This window comes from Sus scrofa, chromosome 3 (assembly GCF_054392235.1).
Source record: "Sus scrofa isolate SSC_HxYL_T2T_F1_AM1 chromosome 3, Sscrofa_HxYL_maternal_Yorkshire_Landrace_v2.0, whole genome shotgun sequence".
Classification (NCBI taxonomy): domain Eukaryota; kingdom Metazoa; phylum Chordata; class Mammalia; order Artiodactyla; family Suidae; genus Sus; species Sus scrofa.
Genome location: NC_139385.1, coordinates 59,239,800 through 59,252,398, shown reverse-complemented (window position 1 = coordinate 59,252,398; position 12,599 = coordinate 59,239,800). Strand labels below are relative to the sequence as shown.

The 12,599-nt window shown below is 53.9% G+C and overlaps 1 protein-coding gene across 7 annotated transcripts in view; it reads left to right on the top strand.

The window, feature by feature from the left end:
• Positions 1-4,256: 4,256 nt before the first annotated feature.
• The window catches only part of SH3RF3 (SH3 domain containing ring finger 3), a 206,219-nt gene continuing 197,876 nt past the window's right edge, over positions 4,257-12,599 (top strand). For all 7 annotated transcript variants that reach the window (XR_014841235.1, XR_014841237.1, XR_014841236.1 and 4 more), the window contains exon 1: positions 4,257-5,806. Coding sequence is in view for 2 of the 7 variants with exons in the window: in XM_021087103.2 (XP_020942762.1) it covers positions 5,285-5,806 (522 nt within the window). In the remaining 5 variants the exon portion in view is untranslated. The remainder of the gene's footprint in view (positions 5,807-12,599) is intronic.

Sequence of the window (12,599 nt, the reverse complement as noted above, 5' to 3'; positions counted from 1 at the left end):
TAGGGCCGTATCTGTGGCATATGGAAGCTCCCAGTCTAGAGGTCAAATCAGAGCCTGCAGCTGCTGGCCTACACCACAGCCACAGCAACAACAGATCCCTGTTGTGTCTGCAACCCACACCACAGCTCACAGCCAACACTGGATCCTTAACCCACTGAGTGAGGCCAGGAATCGAACCTGCACCCTCATGGATGCTAGTCAGATTCGTTTCCCCTGAACCACAACGGGAACTCCTCAGGACATTTCTTGATGGGTCTTAAAGACCAATAAAGCCCAGTCTTTGCCCTTGAGGAGTTTGTGGTCCGGTAGAGGATAAGGAATGGCAGACTATGAGAGGTGCAGGGGGAAAAGTCATGTAGATTCAAGAGAGGCAACGAGGAGGGCATCTTGGAGGAGGTGGTGTGTGCTATAGATGGGGTTTTGATGAGGAGCAGAACGACACACAATTTATATGGAGGTGGGCAGTAGGGGCGAGGCTAAGGAAAGAGCCTGGAAGAGGAGAAGGGTCACGGCTGATAGCAACAGCCAGGAGCAAAGCGGGTTCCCCAGTGTAGACATGTGTGGGCTGAGGAGGAGCCATAGTCCAGGCAGAGAGAGTGAGGGCATAGCTGAGCATGGAAGTGGGAGTGGGAGGCTGTGGGGACACAGGCCTATCACGATGTGGGAAACTGCAGGGTGGGTGACCAGGTGTATGTGAGGGACCAGGGTGGGGCTGCCTTACTGGGGGGCTTTTTTTTTTTTTTTTTTTGTCTTTTTGCCATTTCTTGGGCTGCTCCCACTGCATATGGAGGTTCCCAGGCTAGGGGTTGAACTGGAGCTGTAACCGCCAGCCTACACCACAGCTCATGGCAATACCCGATCCTTAACCCACTGAGCAAGGCCAGGGATCGAACCTGCAACCTCATGGTTCCTAGTCAGATTCGTTAACCACTGTGCCACGACTGAAACTCCAGGGGGCGGGGGGGGGGCACCTTCTGTTTCAAACTTGGGCACCAGGTCACTGAGGTCCAGTGTAGCTGCTGGCCAGCACAGTGACAAGCATCTTGAATTGAGAGCCTTCACTGGTCTCTGATTGATATAATGTCCAACAATTAGGATTCCCTGGTCTAAACAAGAGAAATTGACTGGCAGATTTAACACAAAAGGAACTAATTAAATAAAACTGAGAAGCCCACGAGATCACCAGGAACCTCATCAAAGCAGTGGAGGCCATGGCCCAGGCTCATCACCCCAACCACACCTGAGGCTGGCCTGATGACAACAGCTGGTCCTTCTCCCAAAAGACAGCCTGGCTGGCACCACAGTCCAGGTGCTGATGCCAGCGGCCCACCGTCCTCCCTGCCAGCCCTGCCTCTGAAACCACCTGCGCTGCACCAGCCATGTGGCTGCATCTGGCATCCTCCTTCCACCTCTCAGGCCCCAGGGGGCTAAGCCTGTGTCACATCCCCACACCGTTGTTGGAAAAACAAATATCTAACTGTCACCAAGTGGAGTATCTCCCAAACCTATGGAGGAGTTGAGGTCTTGGGCAGCCAGAAACCTGACCCACAACCACCCATCCTGTTTCATCCGAGCTGCCTCCTCTTTGAGAGACCGCAAATCTTCCTTTTGGTTCTATCTTCCTTCCTCCTAGATCCACGATCGAGGCCTCTGGATCCCTCACCACTCACATATCGTTACTGTCCGGTCCCCAGAATTGGAAGCAACCCTATGGCTGTGGTCTGATGAGCCGGAGGTGCCATGAGATGATCCTGCCCCATGATGTCCCCTCCCCCCACCCTGAGAGGCCCTTACACCCAAGGCAGCCATGCTGCACGGATGGCTCATGTTGACACCTTGCAACATGGAGTCACCTGAATCCCCAGGTTCTTTTCACAGGAACGGCTGTTCAATGGGGCTTCTCAACCATTTACTGATGCGGCTGACTTACTGAACATGTGCAGATTTAACTGAGTAATATAAGACTGCATTTGTAATACTTCAACTATTTGGTTCACACCCTAAGTTCCTTTGCTCTTCGGTGCAGTTCCCTTGGCTGCTTCAACCAGAAACTGCAAACGGGGGGCCTGGGGGGGTCAATGTGGCCACATCCATTTTATTTGGCTAATAGGCTGTTTTCCTGAGAACTGACGGAGTGCCAACTCTTCAACATCAGGAGAGCCCACGTAGAAAGCAGGCCCCCAACTTCCCTGGAAAGTAGAAAGATCAGGCAGTGCTGGGCCCCAGTGTCCTCAAGGAATGAGGGGTCAGCTGGGGCTGAGTTGCAGCATCTGCCTTTGCAAGGCCAGCATAGCCCCTGCAGATCCCCGCTGTGCAGCCTGCCGGCCTCTGAGGATGCCTAGGCTGTGGCAGTGGATCAAGGTGGCCCAAGGGAGGCAGAGGGGTTCAGCAGACCTGTTTGCTCTTATGGGGCCTCAGTCATGCACAACAGGGGGAGCTGGGGGCAGGGGTGGTTCTGGCTCCTGGCATGGGCTTCTGGTGTTCTGGAACTCGATCTTCTCCTTCTGGGTGACTCCTGATCGGATGATCCTCCCCTGTGGTCAGCACACGTTTGTCCAGAGAGTGGCCACCTGGGCTGAGCTGGGTGGTAGGGCTTTAAGACTTCAGCCCTCCATGGTGTCAGACGAGTGTCTTTTGTTAGTGGCTGAAGCCAAGGATGAAATGCTCTTGGAGTTTGACTGTGTATCCTGCCATGTGGGACGGGAAGTAGAAGCAGCTGCCACAGGAGAGGGAAGCAGCATGTCCCCATATAGAAGGCTGGAGATTTAGCGCCCCCCCCCCCCCCCCGGGGCCCATCTGCAGCGACCTGGTCCCACTCTTAGCTGGGGGCTTGCAAGGTGCCTCTGACTCCTGAGATCCCTTCAGTTCCTTTGAAAACCTCTCTAGAGCTGGTTTCTGTTGCTTGACACAGAAAGCATCCAGGGCCCGTCAGCACAGCAGCCCTCCCAGCTCCCCTCATGCCCTGTGTCCATGCTACTTGCTTTTGGATTAAGCATTCTGGTCCTCTCGAAAATTCCCCTTTGGGAATTCCTGATGTGAGGCAGCAGAAATGAATCCGACTAGTAACTGTGAGGTTTCGGTTCGGTCCCTGGCCTTGCTCAGTGGGTCGGGGATCTTGCATTGCTGTGAGCTGGGGTGTAGGTCCCAGACGTGGGGGCTCAGATCCCGTGTTGCTGTGGCTGTGGTGTAGGCTGGCAGCTATAGCTCTGATTCAGCCCTTAGCCTGGGAACCTCCATATGCCGTGGGTGCAGCCCCAAAAATCTAAGGAAAAAAAAAAAGCAAAAACCAAAACAAACAAACAAACAAACAAAAACTCCTCTTTGTTCCGGTCCAAGGGTAGAAGGAGGGCCTGAGAAGATGCTCGGTGTCTGTGATGGGCCCTCCCGGAAGCCTGGACCCAGGTCCTGTTCCCCAGGCAGCTCGGGATGCCTTCCTCTCTCAGGGCATTGCTGACGAGGATAATCGTGCAACATCCACACTACGAGAGAGTCAGGAAGGGGTGGTAGGCATAGGGCTCCTGTGGTGGTCAGAAGCCAGGAGCAAAGTTTCCATGAACTAGCAGCCTCAGTTCATGGTACCACCGTCTGACTCAGGGTACCCGGAGCTGAGAGGCAAAGATGGGCATTCAAATCACCACCAGGCAATGATTTGGAGACCACTTTTCCATTGATTCCACAAATATCCATTCAAAACTTACTGTGTGCCAGACACTGCGAATATTACCGTGTAAACATGCGGCTTATAGGGAGCTCTTGTATTGCAGTGGAATGTGATCTAGTCCACCTTTCAGTTTGGGAGACACAAAGATGAACAAAATTCAGCCTCAGTGATTTCATAACCATAAGCCTCACCTTCATCACAAATAAAATTGGGTTAAAATAATTATCTCACAGAGCCGTTTAGAGGATTAAATAAAAAGATGCAAGGCATGTTCTTGGCACTGAAGGCTCAACAAATACTACTTTCTCCTTGAAAAGTAAAAAAAGTTACGCAGTAGTTTCACAAACCGTAAGTTAGCATAACCAGTAGTCGGGCCCACACGTCCTTCTGATATGGCCTGTCCAGGGTTGTGCAGGATCCAGCGTCCGGCCTTGGAGCAGATTTGTCCAGCGTCCAGCTTGGACCAGGCCGTGCAGGCCGCGACTGGGCCCAGAGCGGCCACGAGGGGGCAGCGCTCGGCAGGGAATCTGCGCCACCGGCCGCGGCCCTGCGGCCCCCGGTCCTCCGTGCGCTCTTGCGTCGCTCTGACGCGCCCGAAGGCGGGCGCCAGGACGGAGACCGCGGCTCCCCTCGGTTGAGCCTCCCGAGGAGGGATCCAGCGGGTCCCCAAGGGCGCCCTGCATGAGGCTGCAGTTCGGCGGGCGGCGGCGCAGTCTCCGACCCGCGTATCCGGGAGGACCCTAGCGTCTTCCTCTCCGCCTCGCGCGGCGCCCAGCGCCCACCCCGGCTCTGGGGCTGTCACTTCCGCGCGTCGGTGGGTAGCGGACCGGGCCGTCGTCGAGGAGGATGCCCGGGTGTTGGCTGCGTCCCCAAGCTGCTGGCCGGCGCTGCCCAGGGAGGCAGTCGGGATAGCGCCGCCCAAACTTTCCTTCGTGGCGGCGTCAGGCGGAAACATTCCGCTGCGAGGCTCCCGGAGAGCGAAGGAAGGCTCGGGCGCGGGAGGAGACAGGCCCGAGCTTGCGCAGGAGGGTACCCCAGAGTTCCTGGGGGCCCTGGAAGCGCCCTAAGGGCAGGACTAGTGACCAGGGTGCCCCCAGGCCGAGGCAGGTCCAGGGTGCTGCTGCCCTTTCCCGGCGCCCCGCAGTGACCGTGACCTCCGCGCGCTCCCCACGCACGTGCTCGCGGCCAAAGACTAGGAAGCTGCACCCGCTGGGCAGCAGCACTCAGTCCGGCCCAGGGCGCAAGGAGGCGGTGCGGGGGAGCGCGCACGCTGCGCCCCCGCCTCCCAGGGGATCCGACTGGCTGCTGCGAGCACAGAGCCGCCGGGTTTCGTGCCTGCCCGGCGGCGGCCCTGGACCCCGTGCGGGGCAGACTCGGAGGGACGAGTGTGACCCGCATCTGTGGGGGCCGCTAGCCGAAGAACTGGATTGGCTCTGCAGCCCTAAGGCAGCTTGCGGGGCTCAAAGCTCCAGTCCCTGCCACGCAGCCCGGCCACTACTTGGCGTTGCCAGCTGCAGGGAAGGAAGTCGTGCGTAGCCAGGAGTCCCAGCGGCTGTCTGGGCGCGACCCTGGCACCCAAGGTCTCGGGACCTAGAAGTGCGCGCGGCCGCCGGCGCCGCCCCCATGCTGCTCCGAGCGCCCAGGCTGTGCGCGTCTAGGGCGGCCGCTGCTGCGCAGAGCGAGGGCGACAGCGAAAGGCTGGGCGGGGACATGGACGAGTCTTCGCTGCTGGACCTGCTGGAATGCTCCGTGTGCCTGGAGCGCCTGGACACGACGGCCAAGGTGCTGCCGTGCCAGCACACCTTCTGCCGCCGCTGCCTGGAGAGCATCGTGTGCTCGCGCCACGAGCTGCGCTGCCCGGAGTGCCGCATCCTGGTGGGCTGTGGCGTGGACGAGCTGCCTGCCAACATCCTCTTGGTGCGCCTGCTGGACGGCATCCGCCAGCGTCCCCGCACCGGCGCCAGCCCCGGCAGCAGCCCGCCAGCGCGTCCGGGTCCGAGTGCTGGCCCAGGTTCGGGGACCGCCTCGGCGCTCGCAGGTGTCGGGGGCAGCGCTCCTGGCTCCCCGGTCCTCCTTCCTGCAGCGACCAGCGCCACTGCCAGTCTGCGCGACCTGGCGACCAGTAGGAGCGCGCCCCTGGCAAAGGTAGGTGTGTGCCTCGCCAAGGTGGGGGCGGGGAGCGGTGAGGAAGGACAGGAGACTAGAGGCGCTCCACGATGGCCTTCACCTGGGGCTTGTTTCTTTTCTTGCTTCCCTCCAGGGAATCCTTGAGTGTAACCCTTCAAGTAGCACTTGCCAACTCTTGGATGTCACGTGGTCCCATTCCGCCCCGCTCCCCTCTGAACTTCTTGTCCGCACCTGCCGCCCCCTCTTCCCCCTCCATCTGAAATCCCCTTCCCACCACCTGCACTTCCCCAGGGGTGTGGCCTGTGTGTGCCTGGGGCCCCCACCCTCCCTCGGGGTGGGCTTCTCTCCCTACCCCGGCCCCCACTCCCCATCGGTCCATCTCTAGGCTTGGCTTGTTTCCCCACCTTTTGACTTTGCTGGGCCCTCCGTTTCCCCCAGACACAGCCTTCTTCTCCTGGGAAGAAGCTGGACCCTTTGCACACCCTCCTCTGCCTGAGGTTAGCGCCTGGCATTCTGGCCACCGGTGGTGTCTTCTGCTTGGTGTCTGGTGTCTGGCAAGGGAGGACCTGGCAGAGGCAAGTGAGTGCCCCGGGAGGTTGAGAGGGTGCAAATTACAAACTCATTTAGCAAGAGGGGAGCAGATAACCTGGAGGTCAGGACCTTTCCTCACAGCCCTTCCTATGTTTGGCCTCTCAGGCCTGCTGCGTTCACATGGGCTGTTATTTGAGGTTTGGTCTTGCATTTTGATATTGATACATTGTCCAGTTGTACTGGGTGGACTGCTTCTGTTTCAAAGACCTTATCTTGGAGGTTCCGGTGACTTGGTTTCAAAAGCTGCTTAGAGTGTGTCATTTCACACCCTCTGCCACTTTGGGCATGGTTGCTGGTGGGAGGATGGGATACTGGTTTAAGTGAGAAGTGAGAAACTACTGGTGTTTTGTATTTTCTTTAAATGTGGAAAAGTTCATTGAAAGGTTTGCTATTATTGCAGATATTTGTTTTAGAGAGCAAAACCGTATTTGTCGACTTTTTTTTTTTTTTGTCTTTTTGCCCTTTCTAGGGTGCTCCATCGGCATATGGAGGTTCCCAGGCTAGGGGTCTAATCGGAGCTGTAGCTACCGGCCTATGCCACAGCCACAGCAATGAGGGATCTGAGCCACGTCTGCAGCCTACACCACAGCTGACGGCAATGCCGGATCCTTAATCCACTGAGCAAAGCCAGGGATGGAACCCGCAACCTCATGGTTCCTAGTTGGATTTGTTAACCACTGAGTCATGATGGGAACTCCGTATTTGTCTACTTTTGACCTTTCAAAGATCTGGTGATGCATAAAGCACTTAAATAATCTTCCATATGTGCAGTGCTGCGGTGGGGGGAAGTTCCCCGCCCAAATCGCTCAGCTCTGCACTGTCTCTCAGGTTAGAACTTAGCCCTTGGGTGTTAAGCTTTTGAGTTAAAAGTCAGACTTTGCCAGACTGGGCTTTTCCTATGGATCAGGGAGAACAGGCAGCCAAGAATAGTCAAGAAATATCTGTACTTGGGATCACTGCTGAAGGGGAATTGGCTTAGTTAATTAATTTGGTTTTGTGATTAAATCCAGTTGTTACAGATTTTCAAACTTTTCTTTCCTACCTTGCTCTTATTATCAAAGGTATCATACTTAAGGGTCTTTGTTTGCAAAGTAAGCGGGTCACCTCCTCCTGCTCAGAGAGCCACATGCTTTCCAGAATGATGCTTCCAGTGAGGACGTTTTACCGGTCATGTTTGATCAGGAAGATGAGAGGTAACTTCTGGGCTTGAGGCAGCTCCTGGAATCCACGGCATTTGTAGCATGTAAAGAAATTTGTGAGGAACTGAACTAATAACTTCTAGAAATGACACTTCGTACCAGGGAATTAATTTTTTGTCGCCTGTGTTTGGCTGACTTTCTTTTTGGAAACATGCAGCCATCAGGCTATGTCCAGGGCTGCCTGAGCCTGGGGGACTCTGGAACACATTTCCTTTTTTCTTTGTGCTGTGTTGCCTGAGTCTGATCCTCCGTCCTTCCTTACAGCTGCCCTTGCCCCAAGACTAAGCTTGGGCCTAGGAAGAGTCGGCATTAAATCCAGTGTTAACATTCGATCATTTTCAGAGAGGAAAGAAAAAATAGTGGTGGGGTAGCAGCATCTAGCCTTTTATCCACTGGGTTTTTTGTTTGTTTGTTTGTTTGCTTTTTAGGGGCACCCACAGCATATGGAGGTTTCCAGGCCAGGGGTCGAATCGGAGCTACAGCTGCCAGCCTATGCTACAGCCACAGCAACACGGGAACCCAACCACAACTGCAACCTACACCATAGCTCATCGCAACACTGGATCCTTAACCCACTGAGCGAGGCCAGGGATCAAACCCAAATCCTTATGGATACTAGTCAAATTTGTTTTCACTGCGCCACAGCAGGAACTCCCCAGCCATTGGTTTTTAATAGTCTTTAGGAGTCTTCTTGGGCAACCAGATGTCCTGCAGCTGGTGAGTGTGGTGGGCAAAGCCTTCAGCCGTACATTATTTTCAAATGGGCCCTAGTACTGGACTGTATACTGGAGTAGGTGGACTCAAAGCTGGGAAGCTGAAGGCTACATGCTACCATGCGTAGTTTAATAGATGGGCATTCATTGTCATCAAGTACTGTATATGCCTTAGTAGTAGGTGACTACAAATATGAGTCCCATTTCCTGGTGAGAAGCCCCTCCAGGCTTCCTTTGGGATAGTTGGAATGTGTGGATGTTTTAGGTGTGTAGACAGCAGACACCTGATTAGATTTTTGTTAATTTAGTGACAGGTAGATCCTGAGAATGTGTCTGGTGTAAAAACCATTCCGTGAGTTGGAAGCACTTTTCACACTCCTCACTGGCATCTTTCAGTGGAGTTGCTTGGACCCTCCAGCCTGCTGGGTAGAGCCACTGAGTGCTGCTTTCCCCTGGGCCGCTTGAGACGAGGCATTTTGAATGTTACACTGCCCTATTACAGTGTCCACAGCCTGAAGCTGGCCATATTGTGCTCCTCTTAAAGCCACCTTAGAAGGGCCATTAACACACTCCCATTGCAACGCCAAGCTTCTCAGCCTAACTTGATTTCTGTCTGTTTTACAGTTTTGCAGGGTGAACCCTTAAACACCCCAACTAGCATTGATGGGGGCTTTCAGGGCAACTTGCCTTTCTAAGAGGATTTTGTGGTTCCCAATTGAGTAATTCAAAGCATACTTTTTAGTGTGTCTGAATAAGGCTCTAATATTAGACAATTCCAATTTTTGGGTGAGTGATTTTTATTTTGAAAATCTCTTGCCCTGTATTTGAGCATACACAGAATTTGCTATGTACCCACACTGGATGAGCCAGGGCAGCGTGTCCCCTGATGGAACTGAGTTAAGAGGCTGAGGCTGGTCTGCTCTCAGGAGGTTCCTGGGGGCACTGGGCTGGTGTCAGAACTCTGTGAAGGTTAAAGGAGGACACGATCAGAGTTAAGAGCTCTGCAAGGCTTGGTGGTACGTTCACTGATAGAAAGCGTAGGTGTTAGAACCTGATTAGTTGGTCTGCAGGTACTTGGGGTTATGGTTAAGCTGGAAGCCTGTGTATCTCTTGGCCGCTGTGCCTGGGACCCTGTAATGGGAGCAGAGAAAGGAATCACATAAATGGTGTCCATTAGATATTTTATCTTATAAACACACACATATGTTCCCTCACTGTTTTTTTTTGTTTGTTTGTTTGTTTGTTTTGTTTTTTGGATGCAGGATCAGGACTGTTCTTCTGTTTCTAACCTAACCTAACCTGTTTCTGTCTCTCTAGTTTAAACCACAGTCACAATTTATGATTTTCTATTTCTTTCAAAGGGACTGAGAACTAAGACTTTCAAAGAATCCTGAGTGGAGCACCTTCCAGATTTTAAATAATTCCCCCACAACATGTTCTATTTTTGTTCCTGCCAAAGTGACAGTTTTAAAGAGATCTTTCTTTGTTGAGTCTTTTCTAAGTGGTCACCATGGTTTTCCAAGGAGTGGCTTTTTCTGCACTGACACTTCTCTGGTTTACATACTATTTGATTCAAGTTTGTATTTATATGCAAGTTTGTAAGCACACTTGCATAAATGTGCTCAGGAATCCAGAGAGTGGACTCTGGTGGACACAGGCCTCCTGGGGCCGGAGTGATGGCCTGGACAGTGGTCAGCCAGGCAGCAGCCGTCTGTGGGATGGAGGAAGTGGAGTGCAGGCTAGTCCAGCTGGCCCACTAGCTGGAGGCCATCAGAAAGTGTCTGCAAATCTGGAGTGAATCACTGTGTCTTGCTTTTGCCCACAGCTGGGCAGCTTGTGCCCAGATTTTCTGGCTAACAGTGGCTGAGCGCCTGCCACGTGCTGGGCATCTCAGCGTATGGCCTCATGGGAAATTCATGTGATCCTGAGAAGCGGTGGCCTAGTGACTTTAGAGACCCATTGAGACTGACATCTGGGCAAATGCAAGTTGGAGAGTGGGCAGTGGCTGGGTCAGCATGTGCTCAGGCCCCACCACGTCCAGCACCACTGGACATGGGTGGGGTGTGTGGTTAGACTTTGGTTTGGGTGTGATGAGGACGCCAGAGAAAGGCCTGGTGCCTGGAGGCATCATGAGAGCCAGGCAGCTCCCAGGACACAGACAGTTGAGTGGTCGCTGACTCAAGGGGCAGACGCCAGCTTTGGGACTGCTGCAGTCACAGCAAGTCCTTTGGGACATGGTTTCAGAAGGGCCCTGGATGTGGAGCCAGCTCCTTTGAGACGCGGGACAGTGCACGTTTCTGATTGTGGCCAGTCAGTGGGTGACCCCTGGCTGAGCGTCTGCTGTGTGCCGGCGAGTTGGGCGGTATAACTGTGTCTCCAGTCTCCCTGACCACAGCTCCGCGGAAGCTGAGGCCCCAAGGTCCTCTTGCTCAGAGGCACAGGATTCGGGGTGAATGTGAAAGATGAAGTCTGGACCTACTTCCCGGTCAGCTGCCTCTCGCTATGACAAACTCAGTTAATCAGAGATGCCAGCCGCGGGAGTTCCCATCATGGCTCAGTGGTTAATGAACCCAACTAGTAATCGTGAGGTTGCGGGTTCAATTCCTGGCCTCACTTAGTGGTTAAGGATCTGGCATTTCTGTGAGCTGTGGTGGAGGTCGCAGATGCGGCTCAGATCCGGAGTTACTGTGGCTGTGGTGTAGGCCGAAGGCTACAGTTCCGATTAGACCCCTAGCCTGGGAACCTCCATATGCCATGGGTGAGGCCCTAAAAAAAAAAAAGATAGAAAAGGAGTTGCCGGCCCCATATGTAAGCAGCCCCAGCCCAGAGTTCTACTGTGCCCACATGGTTTCTGCTTGGGCTGCTATCCCTGAAACCGTGGGGGTCTCCTGGGCAGGGGGCGGGGACTGCGTGGAGTTGGGTAGTCTGGGAGGTGGTGGCAGGAGTGTTGTGTCAGCCATGGCTTTGAGAGCAGGCCACCAGCAGCAGTAGATCTGGGGCCCAAGGGAGCCTGGGGTTTGACTGCAGCTCATGTCCCCCAGGATGCATCCTTGTCCATCCTTCTGCCCTGCCACCATCCTGGTGTCACCCTGTGAGTCCCATGCACAGGGTCTAAAGGTAGATGCAAGGACCTCGGGCAGCTCATCCTCATGAATCTCTGAGAATCAGAGAAAGAAGTGTGCCTCTCCTTCTGTTCAGTGTCTAAGCAGATGAGCAGACCTGACTTGCTGCCCTTGCGCTCACCCCGGGATCAGTGCTGAATCCCAGGCCAGCTCATGGGGTTTATGACCCTGGCTGGCCTTTCCTCTCCGGCCCTCCTCCCCCACAGCATTAGGTGATGGCAGATCCCTGGGCTCCTCCGAGTCCATGAGGATGGAGGACCGGGGGACTTGGGTGGGCAGGAGTGGCACAGGCAGGAGAGGCCCAGGGGGTGGGTTTGAATCCTGCAGAGGTGGTGATGAGGGTGCAGACCTGGAGCTGTCCTTCCAGTGTCACTAATATACACACCTTGAAACCACAAATCACCACCAAGGTGCACCCCACGGGGCCTCCTTAGTGCTAGAGAACTCAGTATCTGGTACCCTAAGTGATAGGTGCATGTGTGCACGTGTGTCAGTCTCATGCAAGCTGTGTGTCTAGATTCAAAGGCAGCGAGTTATGGTGACTGGATTGTTCAGGATTGATAGGCATCTAAGCCAAGGCCTTGAATCGGTTTCACCTTTAAGTTGCTTCCACGTTTCATCTTTGTCATCAGAAGTAGTGTTCTTGATCCTTACATGCTTCACTAAAGTGGAAAAAAGTCCAAAAGATCATCTGTTTTAAGGAAGGCAATAATCCTGCTTGGTGCTGACGCGTGGTCCTGAGAGGAAAACACATCTCCCTGGTCTGCAGGGCAGGTGGCTCATCCACACCTCCGCGGTCTGTGGAGGGGCACCCTTACGCCCCTTTGTCCCCTGGTTCCATGTGGGAGAGCCACGGACTCACTGGAGCAGGATGAGATTGAGTGTCAATCATACAGTTTCAAGAGTGCATTTCAGTTCAATCTGTATTGAATCTTATTTTCACAGTTAACTTGCTCTTTTTTGAGATATATTATTAAAATGAAGCATCAGCAAGGATTCGGTTTGTGGGAAATGTTCCTTATGGAACGTGAAGCGGCCAAGGTCACTTTTCGCCAGATTTGCCTTCCCTGGAAGACCTTTGATTGGATGAATTTGACGTATGTGTGATGCCATCCTGTCTAATTTGAATTCACCTTAAAAGACAGGGTGTCAGATGCATGTCAGCAGCGGTGAGCAGTTTAGAAAC